The sequence below is a fragment of the Erinaceus europaeus genome, chromosome 14, assembly GCF_950295315.1.
Source record: "Erinaceus europaeus chromosome 14, mEriEur2.1, whole genome shotgun sequence".
Classification (NCBI taxonomy): domain Eukaryota; kingdom Metazoa; phylum Chordata; class Mammalia; order Eulipotyphla; family Erinaceidae; genus Erinaceus; species Erinaceus europaeus.
In genome coordinates, this window is record NC_080175.1 from 25,358,233 (window position 1) to 25,381,810 (window position 23,578).

A 23,578-nucleotide genomic window follows, 5' to 3' on the forward strand; every position below is an offset into this window, starting at 1 on the left:
GTGAGCTACAGTTCTCAAGAGATTAGTGAAGCTTGTTTGTTGATCCTGTATTCTCATCCAGAGGAAATAGGTCTTTGAGAATGTCTAAGGAAGGGTGAGTTTGTTATTTCTTTTCCCTAATTTTTTCTTTCTTTCTTTTATTGAAGAGGTAGATGTTCTAGTTATCTAAATGAGCTGGGAGAGTAATAAGCAGTGCTAGCAGTTCAGGAATGATGATAGAGGCAGAGATTGAAAGTTTATTTTGATGGCTTCAAGTATAATCAACTGTGAAGTTAGTACTACTGTTTTGAAAGATAACATTGAAAAGGGACAGTCTTTTTTAAAATATTTATTTATTACCTTTTGTTGCCCTTGTTTTATTGATGTCATTGTTGTTGGATAGGACAGAGAGAAATGGAGAGAGGAGGGGAAGACAGAGAGAGGGGGAGAGAAAGATAGACACCTACAGACCTGCTTCACTGCCTGTGAAGCAACTCCCCTGCAGGTGGGAAAAAGGGACAGTCTTAACAGGAATATAAGTACTGTTTACTCCTTGGTATTTCAATAAAACTGTAAAGTTTGCAAGCAAATAGTGATACCATCTGAAATACTTACATGATAATGAGTGAAATTAAAAAATTTCAAAAATCATTAAAAATTGTACCTTTAGAAAATAGTATATAAAAAAAGGAAATAGTATAAAAGATTAAAGAATCAGCCTTTGGTTTGTTTCTAGGCTTTGTGGTGAAAAAAAATTAAATAGAATCTCCCTTCCTCTTTGCAGTATAAAATAGTTACGTTGTGTATGTGTGTGTTCATGTTATTTTTTCTTATACTTCAGAGTCTGAATTTCTGCTGGTTTCCTTTTTGTGACCACTGTAATAAATAACCTATAAATTAATGTCTGCATGTTGCTTATTATTTCTACCCTTTAGGCATAACTAGTCCAGGTTAATTTTAGAGAGGCATCCCTTTTGATTTATTTTTTAATATTTTATTTAGTTTAGTATTTTAATGAGGAAGTGTAAATACAGAGGGAGAGAGAGAGAGAGGTACCAGAACACTGCTCAGTTCTGGCTTATGGTGGGGCTGGGGATTGAACCTGGGACCTCAGGGCCTCAGGCTTGAAAGGCTGTTGCATAACCATTATGCTGTCTCCCCAGCCCTCCCCTTTGATTTAGTAGGACATTGATCTTTCAGAAAAAACTTAAAATACAGTAAAAAGTTAATTTTCTGGAATGTCTTAATATGTTTTTTTTAACATTTATTTATTCCCTTTTGTTGCCCTTATATAATTGTTGTAGTTATTATTGTTATTGATGTCGTCATTGTTGTCTAGGACAGAGAAATAGAGAGAGGAGGGGAAGACAGAGAGGGGGAGAGAAAGATAGACACACACCTGCAGACCTGTTTCACCACCTGTGAAGTGACTCCCCTGCAGGTGGGGAGCCGGGGCCTCGAACTGGGATTCTTACGCCGGTCCTTGCGCTTTGCGCCACCTGTGTGCTTAACCCACTGCGATACCGCCCGACTCCCTTAATATGTTTTTTTTTAAGAATTGTTCTGGAAATAGTTTTTGAGCACTCTGTTTATGTTATTTTATCTGATCCTGTTTGATTATGAGTAAAACAAAATTGGCCAACTTGACTGCTCTTTTTTTTAATTTTTTTTTTTTTTTTTAGGATTTATTTATTAATGAGAAAGATAGAAGAGAGAAAGAACCCGACATCACTCTGGTACATGTGCTGCTGGGTGGGGATTGAACTTGGGACCTCATGCTTGAGAATCCAATGATTTACCACTGCACCACATCCCGGACCACTAGACTGCTCTTTTTAAACCTCACTATTGAATAGAAAGAACAACCAAGTACATAAATACTTCCGTATTACTTTTAGACCTCTCATGACATCACTAGAATTTTAAAGGTTTTTTTTTTTTTTTAAATATGAAAATACTGCTTCTTTAGATCTGTTTTCTTCTATAAGTCTCCAAATTGCTACAAATCTGTAGTTATTAAACAGTTTTTGTGATGGTTATTATGATGACTTTACATTATAAGTTTTGTAGGTGTGTGTAAAGTTGGTTTTTAGATTTAAGAACTGAGTTTCTTAAATGCAGTAAAAAAATCTTTGGCAAGTAATTAGTACTTTTTCCCTATTAAAAAGTGTATGTTGGAATTGTATTGGTTAGTTAGGAGATCTGTATAAAGAACACTACAATGACTGCATCTTTTTAAAAAAAATTTTATTTATAAAAAGGAAACATTGACAAAACCATAGGATAAGAGGGGTACAGCTTCACTCAATTCCCACCACCACAACTCTGCATCCCATCCCCTCCCCTGATAGCTTTCCTATTCTTTATCCTTCTGGGAGTATGGACCCAAGGTCATTATGGGATGCAGAAGGTGGAAGATCTGGTTTCTGTAATTGCGTCCCCGCTGAACATGGGTGTTGACAGGTCAATCCATATTCCCAGCCTGTCTCTCTCTTTCCCTAGTAGGGTGGGTCTCTGGAGAAGCGGGGCTCCAGGACACATTGGTGGGGTTGTCTGTCCAGGGAAGTCTGGTCAGCATCATGCTAGCATCTGGAACCTGGTGGTTGACAAGGGAGTTAACATACAAAGCCAAACAAATTGTTGACCAATCATGGACCTAAGGGCTGGAATAGTGCAGATGAGGAGTTGGGGGGTCCTCCCTTTTATAGATAGCTAGTAGGCATATTTTACTTAAATTCCAAAGGGCCTGTGGCTATACTAGTTTTTTTTTTTTTTTTTTCCTTTTTGCCCCTGAGCCTGAAATCTGATATGCTGGTGGATCCAGATTATTGTCTGGGGAGATGATCTCATGGCTGGGAAAAGGACCAGAAAGCTGAATCAGGGAAGAGAGTAGCTCCCTAATATGGGAAAGGTGTATAGATATTGTTGACTGTAAACCTCATCGATTTGATGTGATCTAGGGCCCATAATCAGCCTAGGAGCCTATGTGACCTCTACATCCCTCTATATCTGAGCTCATATTCTGTGGTCATGAGTAGGAACCTTCCAAGCTGCTCCAATATCAGGATCCATCTTCCTCAGATGTATCATAGAGTATGTTGTCCATCCTCCCTTCAGAGGATGGAACATTCTCTACCATTGTTGATCCACGTTGAAGGCTAGGTCCTATGGGGGCCCAGAAAGGGGCCTATTGTGTTGTTCCTGATAGAAATGACCAGTAACAATGGAGAGAGGGATTTATTCGAGGTCCAGGCCCATCATGTCTGTTTGGGAATCTCAGGACTCCCCGATTAGGGGCCCAGCTGATGGAATGGCCTGATAGTGACTAAAGTATGCCAGTCTCTTGCCCTTATTCAGCTTTTGCAGTCCTTGTTTTGATAAGGTTAGCTTTGGAATGAGTGAGAGAACTGTAATAGGAAGTAGGTGAGGAGGGTATCTAAGTGTAAGTGGACACTATTTCATTATGAACTTGATACTGACTCACTACAGACTATTGTGTATTTTTGCTTTCAGGTAGGTATATATTTTGCCCTAATTTATGGATACGTGTGAACATATGCTTTATCTTACGGGACCTGGTCTATGTCTAGGTTTTGGGACTGTTAGGAAGTAAGCCTCCTGAAATGGAATTAGAGACTACCATGAAAGGAAAGGTCTCACCTGAGTAATGAGGGTGAAGGGTTGACATTTCATGCCTGACAGTCTGAAGTGAAGCATGCTGAGTTGGTACTAGTTGTGTTGATTAGGTTGGGATCGGTGGATGTAATATTATTTGGTATGACTTGAGAGAAGCATGCAGGGAAGTGATCCCCACCCCAGAGGTTCCAGGACTGGGGGAAATACAGGCTCTATAGTGGAAGTGGGAGGTTCCTGATGTCTTAGGGTTTAAGAAGACAATAGCTAGTTATTGCTAGAATCACATTATTTGGCAATTGGGTTAACTTTGAAATATCCCTTTGTTAGGATTTGCTGTATCATACACACCATCACCATATTTTATGTCCTTTGACATTATTTGTATATAGCTGTGCCACCGGTTGCTTCTGCTCTTCCTGGACTAAGCTTTTAAGAGAGTCAACATACCAAAGACTTAGCCTATGTATTAAAAAGACTCAGTCTGTGCTTTAAAAACTTTGAGACATTCAATCAGTTTTTCCCCTTTCATATTAATTAAATAGTGATTTATATGACTACAAATTAATAGGAGTGTGCATAAAAACCATTTCCACCACCAAAAGACTGTGTCCCATCCTATTCCCCCACCCCCACCCCATGGAGCTGACATCCACCCTTACCTTCAAACCAGGGTTTTTACTTTGTTGCCCTACTGCATCTTTTTTTTTTTTTTTTTTTTTAAAAGGTTTCTTTGTGAGAAAGAGTGAGGGAGAAAAAACTAGAGCATCTCACTCTGACTTATGAGATGCCAGGGATGGAGCTCACAGTTTCATGTTTGAGAGTTCAATCTGTGAGGCATTCGTTTCGGTTTTTTCCTGGGCATTACAGGGACAATCTCTTACTCTGAATTAGGTACAAGCACAAGTATGTTAGAAATGTGTATGCCATGTAAATGGAATTATTTAGCTTATATTCTTTTTTGCTGTTTTTAGAGATGAACACATCTGTGCATTGGCAGGAAATCAGTTGTACTCAGTTTTCCTGTGTGTGCTACTTTGACACACAGTATGCTTGCCATTTGTTATCTATGAAATATTTTCCAAATAGTAATAGGAAAGGATTGTTATGTGAATTAAATCACCAAAATTATACTTGCGCCTATGTAAACCAATAGTAGTTAAGACTTGTGTAATATAGTGACAGGGTCCGTAGGCCTATGCATATTTATATTTAGCATAGGAACCTATATGATCTCTGCGTCCGTCTCAGTCTGAGCTCACAGTCCATGGTCCACTGCGCACATTCTAGGCTGCACACATTGATTGGTCCAATAGGATGAGCTAGCCTCTCTTTAGAGAGTGAGGCAGTCCTTAACCGTTACTAGTTAGTAGTGAGGATAAGGTCTTGAAGAGGCAGGCCCACAAAAGGGCTACCCAAGGACCTTTCTGGTGGAAGTGATAGTGATGAAAAAGAGGAATCCACTAGAGATCTAGGCCCATAACACCTGTGTGAAAATTTAAGGATTCCCTGGCTAGAACCCCAGGTGATGAGGTGGCCTGGAACTGGCTAAAGTGACCCTACTAGGAATTTTGTAGACCCACACATATTGAGTCAGTTGATTTTTGATTGAGGCAAACGTAATCCAATGGTAAAAGGCTAGTCTTTGTAACAGGTGTGCTAGAAAACTACATTCATTAAATAAGTGAATGTCAGCCTTTGCCATACATAAAAAACTAACACAAGGGTTTGGGAAGTAGCTTATTTGGCAGAGCATACACCATTGTATTTACCATGTGTAAGGACCTGGATTCAAAGTCCTGGCTACCAAGTGGGGGCAGCATGCTACTGGGGAAGCTTCACAAGCTGTTGGGTAGTGCTGTAATGTCTGTCCTTCTCTGTTTCCCTCCATCTTTCTACCTAGTACTGGGGGGGACAAAAGTCCATGGGGGCAGTGGCTTCGAATAGATACAAAAAGCCTCAGTGATAAAAAAAAAAACAACTAATGAAATCAGAAAATGAATCATAGACTTAAATTTAAAAGTACAGTGTCCACAAAAAAGTCCTAGTGATCTTGGATTAAGACTTTTGTAAATAAAATACATGAAAACACAAAGGCCAGTATTGATAAATTGAGCTTTATCAGAATTTTAAAATTTCTGCTTTTTGATTGATATCAATAATAAAATGAAAAGGCAAACCATAAACTGGGAGTAACATGAATGTTTACATAAAGACTAGCCAATAAGGGGCCAGGTGCTGGTGCACCTGGTTGAACACACCTGTTACAATGCACAAGGACCCAGGCTCGAGCCTACGGTCCCCACCTGAATGGGGAAAGCTTTGCAAGTGGTGAAGTAGAGCTGCTGCAGGTGTATCTCTGTCTCTCTCCCTCTCTCCCACCCCCTTCCCATTTGATTTCTGACTGTTTCTATCCAATAAATAAATAAAGATAATAAAAAGATTTTTTTAAAAAACTAGCCAATAACATCTTACTAATTTGCCTTAATATATTCTCTAAGATGCTGGGTAAGTGGCTCAGTGGAGAAAACATGGGATCTGCATTTGTGAGACCTCAAATTTGCTCCCCAGCACCATATATTCCCAAGCAATGCAATGCTCAGATCACTCATGAGATAAATCTTAAAATAAGCATTAATTTTCTGAGAACATACTTACCCAAAGGAATACATTTTATCAGCTTGTATCTAGAGAACAGTGTTTGCTCTTTCTCACAGCCTCTGGCAACCACTAACTGATTGATAGTGAAATTTTAGTTGGTTAAATATTATGTCTGCTCTTTACAGACTGAACATGAAATGTTGGGAAGACAATAGATTATGGATCAGTGTTTATAATCTAGTAAAGAATGAAAAAATTGAGGCTACAGGAGTCATTGTCACATAGTCTATGGCTCAGTAAGAATAGTTTGTTTCTTCCTCTCCCTCCTCCCGTATCTCTCTCCTTCTTCTTCCCCTCTCCTCCTCTCTTCACATCCCCTCCCTTTCCCTTCTCTTCCTTTCTTTCCTTCTTAAAGTTCTAGGTAAGAACCCACCTCTTAGACCCATTCTTTCTCTCCCACACACATAGCAAGGCATATACTCTGCTGGCTGAGCTATTTTCCATTTAATATAGCTGAATCTTAAAAAGTTAAAATAAGAGTTAACTGAGAAAAACATTTCAGGTATAGGTAACAACATAAATGACCTCAGTGCATCTTAAGAAAATAGCAAATAGTTTATTTTGATCATTAGAGCAAAAGGTGCATGAGGTGGAACAATTTGATAAATAATCTAGTTTGAGAAAAATGGTAGAATACTTGAACTCTTTGAAGGTACAGAATATTGTAATTAATTGGTTGGATAGATTAGATGGTGGAGAGTGTAAAAAGCTTACTAAGTAGGACAGCTAAGTGATTGGAACTAAGTCCTATGACAGCGCTTTTCAAATTATAATGAAAGGTCACTGATTTTCCCCCAGTCTGTGTCAAATTGATATACTTATAAATTAAACAAAAAAAAAAGAAGAAGCACTAGAAGAAGAAACAAGGGCTAGGGAGATTTGTATTGGTAGCGCATTAGACCTGTAATGCTAAGGCCTCAGAAGTCTCAAAATCATTATTCATCATCACCATTTGCCAGAGCTGAGCAGAGTTTTGGTGCCTATCTCTTGTCTTTCTTATGAACATAAGTCATTTCTCTTAAAAGACTAGAAATTATTTTAAAATTATTAATTTTTAAAAGATAGAGACGGGGGTCGGGCGGTGGTGCAGTGGGTTAAGTGCATGTGGCACAAAGCGCAGGGACCGGCGTAAGGATCCCAGTTTGAGCCCCCGGCTCCCCACCTGCAGGGGAGTCGCTTCACAGGCGGTGAAGCAGGTCTGCAGGTGTCTATCTTTCTCTCCCCCTCTCTGTCTTCCCCTCCTCTCTCCATTTCTCTCTGTCCTGTCCAACAACGAACAACATCAACAATGGCAATAATAATGACCACAACGAGGTTACAACAACAAGGGCAACAAAAAAGGGGGGAAAATGGCCTCCAGGAGCAGTGGATTCATGGTACAGGCACCAAGCCCAGCAATAACCCTGGAGGGGGGGAAAAAAGATAGAGACAGTAAGGCAGAGAGAGAGAGAGAGAGAGAGAGAGAGGAAGAGAGAGAGACACCGAGACCATAGTACTAAAGCTTCTTTCAGTGTGGTAGGGGCCAATTTTAAACTTAGATAGTACACATGGCAGAGTAGACACTATCCAAATTAGCCAATTTCATGGCCCTAATATTAATATATATACATATATATATAACAAAAGTCTGCCTTTTGAATTATAATCAGTAGGTAATTTCTCAAGTTACTATAAAAGTGCCTAAATATTTTCAGTTTCTCTATGTATAGTATTCTGGGTTAGTAATAGTTGTTCATAGACCAGCTTTTGGCTTGCGGGTTATACTTTGTAAATGGCAGAAGATTTATGCAATCTGAAGAGAAAGCAGAGTGTGTGTTCCACTTTTAGTAGCATTAAATCAGAGCAATTAATTTTATGTTTTTATGCAAGAAGAGCTATTGGGAAGTGATTGCTGAGAAGTTAATGAAGGTGTGGACAAGTTATTAGTTATTAGTCTGCATTCTGGAGAATTGAAATTTAAATGAAGCCATATGAGATAACAATATGGTATGGATCTGAAGGAGAGGAAAGAATCAAAGGATATTAACAAAATTTTAGGTTTGAATGAGATGAGAGTGTCAAAAACAGAAGAACTAGCTTGAGGAGAAAACTATATTAAAAAAATTCACAACTGTTTTTCTGTTACATGAAAACACACATGCAGAGAGAGATCATTTGTGTCATAATCTCACCGTAACTATGAAAAAAAGCACAGGCAACTTTTTCTTTATAACAAGCTTTGAGTATATAGTAATACCCGTACATAATCAGAACGTTCCCAAGAAGATTTTATTCTTTGTATTCTTAGTTTTATTTGTTATTGCAGACATTGTTGGGCACTTTGCCAGGAAATTGTGACTGCTAGGCGAGGGAGGAGTGAGGGATAAAGTTTACCATTGCCAAAGAAATTCTATTCCAAATGGATTTGTGTGGAGCAACAGTGATATCCAATGACAAGTTAAATTAGACTCAGAGGTGTTTTCTCCAACACTGCCTCTGGAGATACATGCTGCTGAGAGGCCTAGTGCAGTCTGAAACAGTCTTTTTGAAGTTAGGTTAAAATCACACAAAAATTATACTAGGAACTTGAAGAAGAATTTTGTTATGTAACTTCAGGATCTAGTTAACTCAGATAGTTTCACACTTTGCAAAACGGAACCAGTGGCAGATGAGGTAATTTTGCTTTGAATTAAGTTAAATCTCAATATCACTAAGAATTTGCTCTTTATAAAATTTCAAGTTTAGTTAATTGCATGTTCATGTTCCTTAAATGTGAAACTATTAGAGCCCTCTTCTTAAAGCACTGTGTTAATAGTCTTACTGTTAATATCTGTAGTTATTTATTTGGATGGCATTTCTTCAAATTTCATGCCATATTACAATGGGATATGGTAAACTGCTGCACTGTTGTGTTGAAGTGTGTGGCTGTTTATATAGTGTTCCCCTGTCTACCTCCTAAAGATTGTTTCTCTTGTTCATGTTGAAATCTGTACTTGCAAATTACTTAGTATGTAGAAATTTCTGGCAGATAACTGTTGTGTTAAGGTTGAAAGTTTAAGTTAGCCATAGTTCTAGGTGGAGACTGTGTGTGTTTTTGAAACAGGCTTTGAAAAGTTAATCTCACAAGCATATTAAAACCTTTTGAAGTTACAGGTAGAGAATGTTGTGTTGGTTAATGATTTGAGAAAAGTGCCACAAATGGTATTGCTAAAGGTATGTCAAGGTCCGGGGATCAGTAGAAAAATTTTGATTTCTCAGGTAGATATAATTGTTGTATTTTAAATGTATGGTAGGACATTGAGTTAGTATTTTAGTATGGTACCTAACACTTCCATTTGCTGCAACAGTAAAGAATAAGCATTGGTTTAGGCCAGGAGATTAGTTTCTCTTGAAGACTGTATCCTGGAAACATGGTATTTCTGGCTCAAGCCTGCTTCATTCTGCTAAAGTTGGTGCATGCTTTTAGCATTTGGATGTTTATTCTTTTTGTAAGTAATATCATACATACATTACTGTACTTTTATATTATAGCTGTTTCATTTTGTCATTAGAGCTTTACTTATATTCTCATTAGATATAATTTGCACACAAATTAGACTTAATTTCATATTACCCTGCCCCTAATGTTCTTTTTTTGTAGCATGAATTAGTAAAGAAAAGGACATATTAGAATATATGTGAGATTTTTATTTTTGTTTTATGATAGAAGTGAGCTAGATCATTTGGACATGGAGAGGAAGATTTAAATTCAGGAATTGTTTTTGTGGGTGAGGATACTTATTTTGAATGCAAATGAAAAAAACAGAAGTTTTTTGGTGAAAGATATTCATAGGAAAACATCCTACTTCTTAATTTTCTACATTTAGAAAGTCTTTCTTAGCTTTGGCCACTCCCTAAAGGATGGTTTCTGTAATACAAGATTTAATAATTTTTTTAGTAGTGTTGTGTAGTAGGCATTCAACAGATGTATTAATCAAAGAATTAAAGTGATTAGTCAAAGAGGAGATTTGATGGAATTTAACAGTATTTGGGAAAAATACATTTCTGAAATACGTGATTTTCTGTTTGTTTAGATAACTAAGGTACAATATAGTCTTTATATGTTTAGGAAATATGGTAAAGAATACAGCCTTAATTTTTTTTTCTAGTCAAGAAGGAAACTGGTAAATTATCTTGTTGGATTTAGCAATACTTTCCTCATTAACTCTGATTGAGTGATACTAGCATGCCCCTACCCTAAACCAGTTTATATTTTTCTATTAGGATCAAATATTTTTAGTATGTGGTTCCACATGTATCTCTCCTAGATTGTGTAGTCTTCCCAGTTCATTCCTTCCTAAATTCTCAAGGAATATTTTAGGCATGTCAGCTGTTTGCACTCTGATCAAGGATTTGATCCAGTTGGCCCCTTAGTCTGAATTGAGAGTGTGTTTAAAAAGTTTAAGCTTCTTTGGTAACATTTAGTTTCCAGAGATTATTTTTACCATTCAGTACATATTAAAGCCATGAAATTATTTTCTACTTCTGTTTTGTTCAAAAGAATATATGTGACTGGGAAAAGTTGATAATAAAGTAGGTCCACTTTTTAGTAAAAGCAGAGTGAATTTTGATGTGATGATGGAGGGGTGACAGTGATATAGTTTACGGTAGTGGATTGTTTTAAAAAAGATTTGGGTCAATATCATCCTCTAACTTTTGTATGCTTTAGTTGTTCACTATCCCTTCCCCCTTAATTGATTATTAACCTAAGATAATATAAGCACTGATATTCCAGAAGACTAGGATTTTGTAGAGAAAGAAGCTATAACTTTTCTATAGAGCATCTTTCTCAGCAATTAAGAGTTTTATAGAGCTAATCTAATATTTACTAATTATCTCATAATGTCCTATGAGATAAGTAGTAATTTTCATATTTTAGAAGAACCGTGAATTTAAAGGTCTATTGATTTTAAGTTCTCAATAAAATTTTGTAAGCAAATATTTGAAAAATCATCTGCATTTAAAATTAGTGCGTACATTTTAAGGTGAGAGGAAGAAAAGTCTGCGCAAGATTGAGTTGGTGTTGATTTCCAGAGTTATTGCCTAGGTCTTTCGTTTCCGAATTCTTAAATATTTCATCAGTTAAGATATGCAGTGTTCATCCATTTATGTTCTTATTTATAAATTATCTACATTAGTGTATTTACATAGTTATTACATAAATTAGGCATTTTAAAATGGTGAAGTAGATTTAATAATATGTTATTTTTTTAAATAAAGTTTATTTTATTATTTATTGTATAGAGATGGAAATAGAGAGGGAAAGGGGAGCTAGAGACAAAGAGAAAGACGTCTTCAGCACTGCGTCACACTCATCGTGAAGCTTCCCTCCTGCAGGTGGGAAACGGACTGAACCTGGGTTCTTACACACTGTAGTAGTAAGTGTGCCTAACCAGACTCACCATTACCTCTGACCCCTAGTATTTTCTTCTACAGTCCCAGTGGAATTTATTCCCTGCTTACAGTCACTCCAATTTGGAGTCTACTGCCCCATATCATTCGTGGGGGAGCCCAGGCCTGTCTCTCTCTCTCTTTTTCCAAGGTTTTACTGGGGTTTGGTGTATGGTTCTTCCCAGTGACCATTTCCCCCCTTTTTCTTTCTTTTTGATAGAGGATCAGAGACAAAGATAGAGACAAAGAAAAGGAGAGACATTTGCAGCACTGCTCCACCATTTCCCCCTATAGGTGGAGACCAGGAACTTGAATCTGGGCAAATTCACCACTTGGCCCTCCAGATTTTTTTACGTTAAATTTTTTTTATAGTGTTAGAGTATAGCTCACTGGATATAGAGCACTTGCATACCTTGCTGTGCATATGACTCAGCCAACTTCAGCACCACATGGGAGATACTTTGGCATTCTGTCCCTGTCTATCTCTCTCTGTCCTTCTATATGAATTAAAAAGGGGCCTGAAGCAGTGAAATCATGCATGCCCAGTGCCTCACATCTGCTACCTAACAACAGCAATAACAACCCTCTTAGCAGTCTCATTTGTTACACTTTTTTAATATAATTTTTTAAATATTTATTCCCTTTTGTTGCCCTTGTTTTATTGTTGTAGTTATTATTGATGTTGTTGTTGTTGGATAGGACAGAGAGAAATGGAGAGAGGAGGGGAAGACAGGGAGGGGAAGAGAAAGATAGACACTTGCAGATCTGCTTCACCACATGTGAAGAGATTCCCCTGTAGGTGGGGAGCTGGAGCTCAAACCGGTATCCTTAAGCCGGTCCTTGCGCTTTGCGCCATGTGCGCTTAACCTGCTGCGCTACCGCCTGACTCCCTCATTTGTTATACTTATGAAATGAGGGCAAAGAAATGGTTTGGTTGTAAGAGAATGAATAATCCTATTGTAATTTTGGTCACCAAGTTATGCATCAGATGGAAAGGGCCACCTTATTTTCAGAGATGACAGAACTTATATCAAAGCACAATCATGGTGATTTGACATATGACTGTATGTTTACTACCACACTACTATATGTTTAATTCTTCCTGTGTCTTCTTAGTAATTCTGAAATTTGAGCTTGGCTATTTTATATCCTCAAAATTCTAAGAATTTGTTTCTGTCTGCCAGATAATATCCAAACCCCCTATGGTAACATATCACATTTTCATAATTTTGATCCCTGCTATCCCTTGTAGCTTCATAGCTTTTATTATCCTTTCCACCATTCCTGTTCCTCTGGAAAAACTTCCTTTTATAAGACCATCATGGGGAATTAAAAAAAAAACAAAAACCTTTTAGAAGAACCGAACCCCCCCCCCCAATTGCTCAGTCCTAGCCTTAATGCTCTATGGTTCACTATAAACCTTATCCTTAGTTGATTCGCTTTAAAGTATCTCTTCTGATAGGTGGTGCTTCGAGGACAGGGGTTATAAGTTAGTATATAGGTTCCATGAGGGTAGGTCTTTATTTGCTAACTGCCATGCCACAGCTTGTGGCATATAGTAGGTCTTTAATGAAGTATTTGCTGAGTGAATATATTTATGTCTTTAATATGTGGCACATGTTAAGCTTCAAGTGAACCTTTGTTTATTATATAAATTACAAATGAGTGGTTGAATTATAACATTTCAGAAATAAGCTTATTTTATAGGGATATACTTTGAAAGGGAGTGCTGATTATTTTAAGTCGAGTACGATACATTGTTAATATCAAGAAGGCACAATAAGAAAACCTACATGTTTCCATATAATAGCTGCTTTCATGTATCATATAAGGAAAACTTGAATACTTTTTATCATGAATCTTTTTTTAAATTTAATTATTTTTTAATTGCCACCAGGTTGTCACTGGGGCTCAGTGCAGGCACTAGGAATTCACCATTCCCCATGGTCACCTTTTCCTTCCCCGGCCCCCTCCCCTCGCCCTCCCCTCTTTCCCAGTCCAACACTCTTCCCTTTTCTTCCCCTTCCATTATTTCCTTTCCCCCTCCCCTCCCCTCTCCTTCCTTCCTTCCTTCCTTCCTTCCTTCCTTCCTTCCTTCCTTCCTTCCTTCCTTCCTTCCTTATTTTATTTGATAAGATAGAAATTGAGAGTGGAGGGGGATAGAGAGAAAGACACCTGCAGACCTGTTTCACTACTCTGTGAAATGTCCCCCTTGTAGGTGAGGGGGTGGGACTTGAACCTAGGTCCTTGCCTGTGGTAATGTGTGTGCTCAGCCATGTGCACCACCACCTGGCCCCCATCATGAATCTTAATATAGATATTTACATAAGAAGATTAGATTACCAAATCATTTCCATTACATTTTAAGAATTTTAAAAGTTTTCACTGTTGAGATAACCACTTTTTATTCCTTTTTCTTTTTTTTTTTTAGGGTGTTTGTGAACCGAAGCTTAGCCATGGAAAAAATTAAGTGTTTTGGTTTTGATATGGATTATACACTTGCTGGTGAGTAACACTTTCTAATTTGAATAGGAACTGTTTTGAATATAACAACAGTGGAGTCACAGAAGACAATTCAATGATTTAATTTAATCAAACATAACTGCTGCTATAAGCTATTATCAAACTAGTTGATATTTGTGAATATAAATATGACCAAAAATGAAATCCTTGATATTTATAATAGTTTGTACAGATAGGTGGAGCAAATGCTAAATTATTTTAAAGGCCTTCATTAACAAATAATAGTGTGTATGTGTGTGTGTATGTATGTGTGTGTTGGGGGGTTACAGGTGGTCCACCCAGTAGAGCATACACTGTACCATGTGCAAAGGACTCAAGCTTCAAACCACAGCCCCAGGCTACTACATGGGAGGGCCTGTTTGTATGTGGGGAGCTCCACAAGCAGTGGGACAATGCTGTAGGTGCTTCTCTCTCCCTTTATCTAGAGGAAAGATGAAAGAAAGGCTGCAGGGAGCAGTGACGTAGTATGTGCATTAAGGCCCGGCAGTAGCCCTGGCGGTGGGGGGTGGGGGGCAAAGCAAAATCATACAGTTAATGTGTACATTTGGCTACTTTTTCTATTAAGTTATTCTTCAGAGATGGAATTTTATATGTCTTATTCTACCACAAAGTAAACTTACTAGACATTTTAATGCTATTCTTAAGTGGAAACTTTTTATTTTTATGGGAATAATTACAAATGTTATGTAGTTTTTTTTTTAAACTAGGTCTACTTTATTATTATTATTTTTTTGTCTCTTCCTCTCTGTCTCTGTCTTTCTCTATGAATGATAAAATGGCGATGAGGCTCACAAAACGGTTCACTTTGGTAGTGTGATGCTCTTTCGTGTGGACGACCCAGGTCTGGGTCTGACCCCCACCACACTGATGGAAGCTTTGGTGCTGTGGTCTTGTTTTCTCCCTTTCTCTCTCAAAGGGTCATCTGGAGTGGTGAAGCCTTAGAGACAACCAAAATAAATAAATAAATAAATCTGCCAGGGAACTATAAAATTGTACCTGCATAAGGCCCTGACATTGAAAAAAAAAAAATTCACATTAATCAGCAGTACCTTCTTGGCTGTATAAGCTGGAGTGTAGACGACCTAACTTCTGCCCTTAAGAGTATGATATCCATTGAAGACATAAATTTGAAGACACTAGGAGGGGGATCTTTTATGGTTGGTCTACCTTATCTTTTGGACATTATTAAATAGACTTTAAATAGCAGCACTACGTTGTTTTTCCTTTTCTGTCTCTAAGATATGTTTCAAGTAATTATATTGTTGTAATATCTTTTTAGAACTAATATTTTTATTAAAATGTTTGCAGTTTGTTGACAATTTCATCTAAGTAAAGAATAAGGATGAGGGCTGCCGTTTGATCACGTGTGCATACGTATTTGTCATGTTGCATATGCGCTGCTGCTATCACACTCACAAAAGAATCGGGAATTTTCTTTAAATGCTATCTTTTAAGAGCACAGAAACCTTCAGATGTATAAGTTAATTTATCTTCTGGAACATTTATATTAGAAAGCTGATATCTTCTGGAACACTTATATTAGAAAGCTGATGTCTAAAATAGCAAGAAGAGAGCTTATTTACTATATGCTCACCTGTTTTCCAGAATGGTATTCATTAACTTTTTGTGTGAGTAACCTTGTTAATTTATCTTCTGGAACATTTATATTAGAAAGCTGATATCATTTATATTAGAAAGCTATAGTTGTATAAATACTTCTGTATTACTTTTAGACCTCTCATGACAAATTTGATATTTAAATTATTCTTTTGGGTGGGGGGGTAGGTAGGTAGGTAGCGCAATGATTATGCAAAGAGACTCTCATGCCTGAGGCTTCAAAGTCCCAGGTTTAATCTCCTACACCACCATAAGCCAGAGCTGAGCAGTGTGCTCTGGTAAAATAAATAAATAAGTAAATAAAAAAAATTATTCTTTTAATTATAGGTAAATATTGTAAATGTACAAAAATGAACTTTGGCACTTGTCACATATTTGTGTCCATTATATTTATTAGGAAATTATATATTAAAATATATACTGATTTGATCTGAATTATTCTCTCTTATTTTCATACATATTGTTGTTTATTTGGTTTTCTATTTCCTTAAAACTGTTTTTGCAGAATTTAAAGTATTTTATATCTTCCTGACTAGACTCAGAAAAATTCAGGATCATTTGTATGAAAACAGATGCAAGCATTTCCTTCCTTCCTTCCTTCCTTCCTTCCTTCCTTCCTTCCTTCCTCTAAATTGCTCACCCTGTAAAATGATCACTTTATTGAGATGATTTCTCCTTTTTTTTTTTTTTTTTTTAACACCAGAGCACTGCTCAGCTCTGGCTTACTGTGGTGCTGGGTATTGAACATGGGACTTCAGAGCCTCAAGCTTAAGATTCTGTTTGTATAGCCCTTATGCTATCTAACCACCCGCCCAGCATTTATTTTCTCAGTATAGATATTGAAGTTCAAATTGAGAGAAAACACTACAGTTTTTCTCCTTTCTAGAATTCTGACTTTCCAAGGAAAGTAATGACCAGGTCATTCAACAGCTCAAGTGAGATTGTCTAAAATAGCAAGAAGAGAGCTTATTTACTATATGCTCAACCTGTTTTCCAGAATGGTATTCATTAACTTTTTGTGTGAGTAACCTTTAGTTATTTAAAAACCAAATAGGGGGTCGGGCGGTGGTGCAGTGGGTTAAGCGCACGTGGCGCAGTGGGTTAAGCGCACGTGGCGCAATGTGCAGGGACCGGTGTAAAGATCCCGGTTCGAGCCCCCGGCTCCCCACCTGCAGGGGAGTCGCTTCACAGGCGGTGAAGCAGGTCTGCAGGTGTCTATCTTTCTCCCCCCCCTCTGTCTTCCCCTCCTCTCTCCATTTCTCTCTGTCCTATCCAACAACAAATCAACATCAGCAATGGCAATAATAACCGCAAGGAGGCTGCAACAACTAGGGCAACAAAAAGGGGGAAAAATGGCCTCCAGGAGCGGTGGATTCATGGTGCAGGCACCGAGCCCAGCAATAACCCTGGAGGAAAAAAAAAAAAACAAAACCAAATAAACCATACCTTTGAAATACTAAGAACTCTGTAAAAGAAAAATGTGTCATGACAACTACCGGATGGTTTCACTTATGTGGAATCTAGAGAATGTTTTTCAAAACATGAACTTGCAAAAAAAAAAAAAAAAAAAAAAAACCACAAAAAACCAAAATACAGAAACAAGAAAGCTGCTTCTAAGATGTGTGAGAACCATGGAGGTTATCTTTAGGAGATGGGCCGGTATGGACACGGGACTTTGGTGGCGGGTGTGGTGTGGAACTGTGAATTGTCATCTTAGAATATTGTAATCCACTGCTAATCACAAATAAAGGAGAATTGTCACAAAATATAGAGGTGAGGCAAAGCTTTTTTTAAGGCTTTGAGCATTTGTAATATACATGCCTGGTGTTATCTCAGGGTAAATACATACCTTTGTTCTGAAGCCTTCCCTGAAAAATTATCTTCTAATCCTGACATGTTGGTAATTCATTCCATGAATGCAGTTTATTTATCGATTGCAGCTTCTGTTTTACTTTCCCAAATCCCTGTCTTTATAAGAGGCACTCACTTGCTGAGTTCCTTGAGTTCAAAGGCTTGTTCTGTGTGTTGCCTAAAGCCTGATATGTGGTGAACAATTTAGCTCTTTATGTACCAGTTTTAAGAATCATGGTATTTGGATGAAATCAGATAACCTCATTTATAGATGAAGACTTAAGAAACAAAGGGATAATACAGGGTGAAATGTAGACTAACTATAGTCTAAGGGAGAGATGACTGAAAGGGGGTGTGCTCCCAGTGCACTATGATAGAGGAAGCTGTCAGTTGGTAGTGGTTGTGGCATGCAGACACCTATCATGGGGAGATAAGAAACTTTGCATTTGTGACAACTGTTTTATAAATCATTATTTCCCCCAATAAAACAACAAAAAAAGGTTTATGCTTCTTTATCATATCCAGAATAAAATAGATACCAATAAAATAAAGAACTTTTTAACATGAACTTAATTAAAAATGTTATGTACAATAAAACACATGGACTTTCAGTATATAGATTTGATAAAATTCATACATTTCTGTAACCATCATAATTATGACATGAATATTTCTTTTTTTCTTTATTAGATCCTTATCTATTGATAGAGACAGCCAGAAATTGAGAGGGAATGGGGAGATAGAGAGGGAGAGAGGGGCTGGGTGGTGGTGCATCTGCTTAAGCCCACATGTTACAATGCTCAAGGACCCAGGTTCCAGCCCCCCTCCCCCAACTGCAGGGGGAAAGCTTCACAAGTGGTGGAGCACTGCTGCAGGTGTCTCTCTGTTTCTCTTCCTTGCTATCTCCCCCCCTCAATTTCTGGCTTTCTCTATCCAGTAAATAAACATAATTTAAAAAATATAAAACAAAGAGGGAGAGAGACAGAGAGATATATCATAGAATATTTCTACCACTCCAAAATGTTTCCTTGTTGTTTCTCTGAAGGTACTTTTCTCCTATCCATCCCTTTGCCCCTGAACTTTTTGTCACTGTAGATTAGTTTTACTATTTCTAGAATTTCACATAAGTAAAGTCATGTAGTAGGTTTTCTTAAGTCTGGCTTCTTATGCTCCACATAATGTTTTTGTGTATCATTTATGTTATAGCATCTATCAATAAATAGTGCATTCTCCTCTTACTATTCTCTGGGAACATGGCCCAACACACTCATTGGATGCCTGAAACAGTAGTAAGGAGCCCTATATGTTGCCTGTATGTGTGTATTTTTGCCATGCAATCGATGTTGGGGCTTTGAGCTTCTGTGATACCACTGCTCCCTGTGGACTCTCTCTTCCCTCCTACTTCCCCTCCTTCCCTCCCTCTTCTAGTTAGAGAGGGGGAGAGAGATATACCACAGTACTTCACTGCTCATGAAGCCTACCCTGTGCATGTGTATACTTAACCATACACAAATAACTGACTTTGAGTCCCCTATCACTACATGGGAACACCATGTAAAGAGGAAACTTCATGAGAGATGCTGTAGTGACATTCTTTCCCTCCTTATCTTTCCACTTCCTCACCTGAAATAAAAGAATGAAAAAAAAATTCTGTGGGAGCAGTGAAACTGAGGCTTTTGAGCCAATATATGTAATAAATGCTCAGTGCATTGAGAGAGACCCAGAAAGCATTCAGCTTTGGCATATGGTGGTGCTGGGGATTATATTTGTGCCCTCTGGGTCAGCATGAAAGTTTGGTATGCTACCTCTGTGTATTTCCCCAAGTCTGTTGAAGTATCAAATGACTTTTGGGAGTTGGGTGGTAGTGTAGCGGATTGATTAAGCACAGGTGGCACAAAGCGTAAGGACCAGCATAAGGATCCCAGTTTGAGCCCCCGGCTCCCCACCAGCAGGGGAGTGTCACTTCACAAGTGGTGAAGCAGGTCTGCATATGTCTGTCTTTCTCTCCCCATCTCTGTCTTCCCCTCCTCTCTCCATTTCTCTTGGTCCTATCCAACAACAACTACAACAATAAAACAACAATGGCAACAAAGGGGAATAAATAAATTTAAAAAAAATTTAAAAATGGCTTTTAAAACTGTCTATTATTATGTTACCAAAGTTCTTTGTTATCAATTCTGAATACTGCTTATTTTATAGATACATGTCTTGTGAATATGTTTGCTAACTTGTATTTGTTGGCTTTTTTTTTTTTCCTCAGAAAATAGCACATGGTGGTAATAACTATGGTGGTTATATTTGGGAGGTGGGAGGATGGGGGATAGAGGACTCTCATGGTGGGTGTGGTGTAGATACACTGTGACCTTACATTCTTGTAACCTACTATTTATCACAAAAAAAGGAAAGAAAAAAAACAAAAGAAAATATCATGGTTTATAGTTTTGAAGTCAGGTAATGAAAGACCCAAGACAGTTCTCCTTTTGATTTGTTTGGGAAATTGTAAGTCCTTCACATTTCTTTCTAAGTTTAGAATCAACTGTTTTAGTTTTTCAAATAAGCCTGCTGTGATTTTGATTTAAATTCCCTTTATCTCTAGGTTAGTGGAAAAATGAATCTTAATTGTATTTAATTTTCCAGTCTGAGCATGATACATTGTTTTAGTCATTTAATTACCAATATTTCTTAACATTTGAGATTTTTGGTATAAAGCTCTCATATATATTTTGTTATGCTTATCTGTTAAGTATTTGTTTTTGTTTTGCCTCCAGGGTTATTGCTGGGGCTTAGTGCCTGTGCTATGAATCCACTGCTCCTGGAGGCCTTTTTTTTTCTTTTTCATTTTTATTGCCCTCGTTGTTGTTGTTGGATAGGACAGAGAGAAACTGAGAGAGGAGGGGATGACATGGAGAGAGAAAGATACCTACAGACCTTCTTCGCCTCTTGCGAAGTGACCCCCCCTGTAGGTGGGAAGCTGGAGGCTTGAACTGGGATCCTTACATTAGTCCTTGTATTTCGAGCCATGCGCACTTAACCCACTGTATTACCACCCAGCCCCCCAAGTATTAGATTGGTTTTTTTTTTTTTTTTTTTTTTTGCCTCCAGGGTTATTGCTGGGGCTCGGTGCCTACACCATGAATCCAATGCTCCTGGAGGCTATTTTTCCCCTTTTGTTACCCTGGTTGTTTTTACCATTGTTGTGGTTATTATCGTTGTTATTGATGTTGTTGTTGGATAGGACAGAGAGAAATGGAGAGAGGAGGGGAAGACAGAGAGAGGGGGAGAAAAAGACACCTGCAGACCTGCTTCGCCGCCTGTGAAGCGACTCCCCTGCAGGTCTGCAGGTGTCTATCTTTTTCTCCCCTTCTCTGTCTTCCCCTCCTCTCTCCATTTCTCTCTGACCTAACAATGACATCAGTAACAACAACAGTAATAATTACAACAGTAAAAAAGAGAAATATCTTTGAAATGATTATTTTTCAAAAATAATAAAATAATTATTGGGTGGTGGTTAGTGGTTTTTGGTAAAGTTGTTGACACATGGATACAATTTCTCATCACTGCATGACAGGTGTCTATAAAACATCCCCAACTTAGGTCCTTTTCCACCACTGTGGAAACACCTTCTCTACCTTTCCCATCCCCTTTTCTTACAGAATCCTTTGCTTGGGTGCAATATATCACAACCAGCTCAAGGTTCACATTGTGCTTTACCTTTCTTTCCTTGTTTTTAATTGCAAATTAATTACATTTTCCTTCCTAGCTATATATCTCCTTAAATTAAATTTTTTATTTATTCTCTTTTGTTGCCCTTGTTGTTTTACTGTTATAATTATTATTGTTGTTATTGATGTCGTCGTCGTTGTTGGATAAGAGAGAGAGAAATGAAGAGAGGAGGGGAAGATGGGAAGAGAAAGACACCTACAGACCTGCTTCACCGCCTATGAAACGGCTCCCCTGCAGGTGGGGAGCCGGCGGCTTGAACCAGAATCCTTATGCCATTCCTTGTGCTTTGCACCATGTGCCCTTAACTCACTGTGCTACCTCCCAACCCCGAAATTAAAATTTTTAAGGAAGTACACGAACTGTCTCAGATTCTGTGAGAACAGTAGTGGTTATCACAGGGCAGGGCACGTGACTTTGACAGTGCATTGCCTTATACACACTATATATGGGCTTGAACCATCAGTGTCTGGGGCCTCAGGTTTATAAATTGGTGCTCTGACAGACTGAACTGTTTCTCTAGCCCTATCATCATCATCACCACCACCACCACCATTTTTTTCCCCTCCAGGGTTATTATCATAGGCTCACTGCTGGCAGTATGAATCCACTGTTCCCAGAGGCTTTTTTTCTTTTTCTATTTTTTTATTGGATAGGTAAGAGAGAAATTAAGAGGGCAGGGAAAGATAGGGAGAGAGAAATACAGACACCTGGAGATCTGCTTCACCACTTGTGAAACAACCCCCTGCAGGTGGGGAGCTGGGGTCTCAAACTGGGATTCTTGCTTAGTTCTGTATACACTTAACTGAGTGTGCCATGGCCTGGCCCCCTCGTTGTTATTATTACTATTGAAGCTAGGGCCTTGTCCATGTTTTATTTCATTTTTCCAGGCCAGTTTTTATTCCAGTCAAAAGACTCCATAGCAACAAAGCTTCTTCCTTTGCCCCAATACCTCCCAAGTCATGCTGGGGCTGGAATCTGGGTCAAATGTGTGCCAATGTAGGAACTCTACCAGTGAAGCATCTCTGCAGTCCCTAGGAAGCAGCCTTTGGTCTCAGTTGATTACATAAGGAAATGAGGGGGATTTAAATTTAAAGGCAATTTTTAGAGTAATTATACATATGAGGTTATCATCTGTTTGCATTGTAATTGATCCTTAAAAAAGTAATTATTGGGGGGCTGGGTTGTGGCACACCTGGTTGAGCGCACATGTTACAATGTTCAAGGACCCAGGTTTGAGTCCCTGGTCCCCACTTGCAGGGAGAAAGCTTCACAAGTGGTGAAGCAGTGCTGCAGGAGTCTCTCTGTCTCTTCTTCTATCTCCCCTCTTGATTTCTGGCTGTCTCTTATCAAATAAATAAAGACAATAAAATTTTTTTAAAAGTAATTACTGGCTGGGGGAGATAGCATAATGGTTATGCAAATGACTTGTTCCTGAGGCACCAGAGATCCCAGGTTCAGTCCCCATACCACTATTAAACCCAGAGCTGAGTAGTGTTTTGGTAAAAACAAACAAAACATTATATAGTGTTTTGTTGTTGTTTTTTTCTTGGTCACTGCAAAATCTACATGTGCTCTGGTGAAATCTTTGCCAGTCCCTAGCCTCTCACACCTCGAATCAGTGGTTTCACCACTTTCGGGCCACTTCTTTATTCAGATGGACACAGAGCAGGAGAGATACCATAGTACTGGAACTTCCCTAGTGTTAACAGCATCTCCCATATACCGTTGGGGCTCCAACTAAGGTAACATGACATGACAAATAACCTACCTACCCAGTCAGCTAGCTCTATGGCTCCTCGTTGGTGTGGCTCTTTAAATCACTGTTTTGGGTTGGAGCAATAGCATATGTGCACAGGTCTCCAGTTTCACTAAACAGAATTATTGGGTTGCGTGGCGGAGGAGAGAGAAGAGACCAGGAACTCATGGTGGAGCGGGAATGCAAATCTTTATTCACAAGGACGTCCCAGAGTTGGGTGTGAGCACGGCGGTTTAGGCCACGTGGAGCTAGCAAAATGGCCGCCTCCCCCTATGCCCACCAGCCCTTCTCCAGGTCTTCTCCGAGTCAGGATGTGGAAGAGAAAAAAGGGGCGAAATTGGAATAGCAGTGGGTTTTATAGAGTAAAAACCAGAAGTGGCAAGTTGGAAATGGAAATGGCTAGGAAAGGGGGTGGAGAGAGGCAAA

At 38.4% G+C, this 23,578-nt stretch overlaps 1 protein-coding gene across 2 annotated transcripts in view; it reads left to right on the forward strand.

Moving 5' to 3' along the window:
• Positions 1–23,578, forward strand: part of NT5C2 (5'-nucleotidase, cytosolic II) — a 100,399-nt gene that overhangs the window by 23,785 nt on the left and 53,036 nt on the right. For both annotated transcript variants that reach the window (XM_060171409.1, XM_007530626.3), the window contains exon 3: positions 14,114–14,187. In XM_060171409.1, coding sequence (XP_060027392.1) covers positions 14,114–14,187 — 74 coding nt within the window. The remainder of the gene's footprint in view (positions 1–14,113; positions 14,188–23,578) is intronic.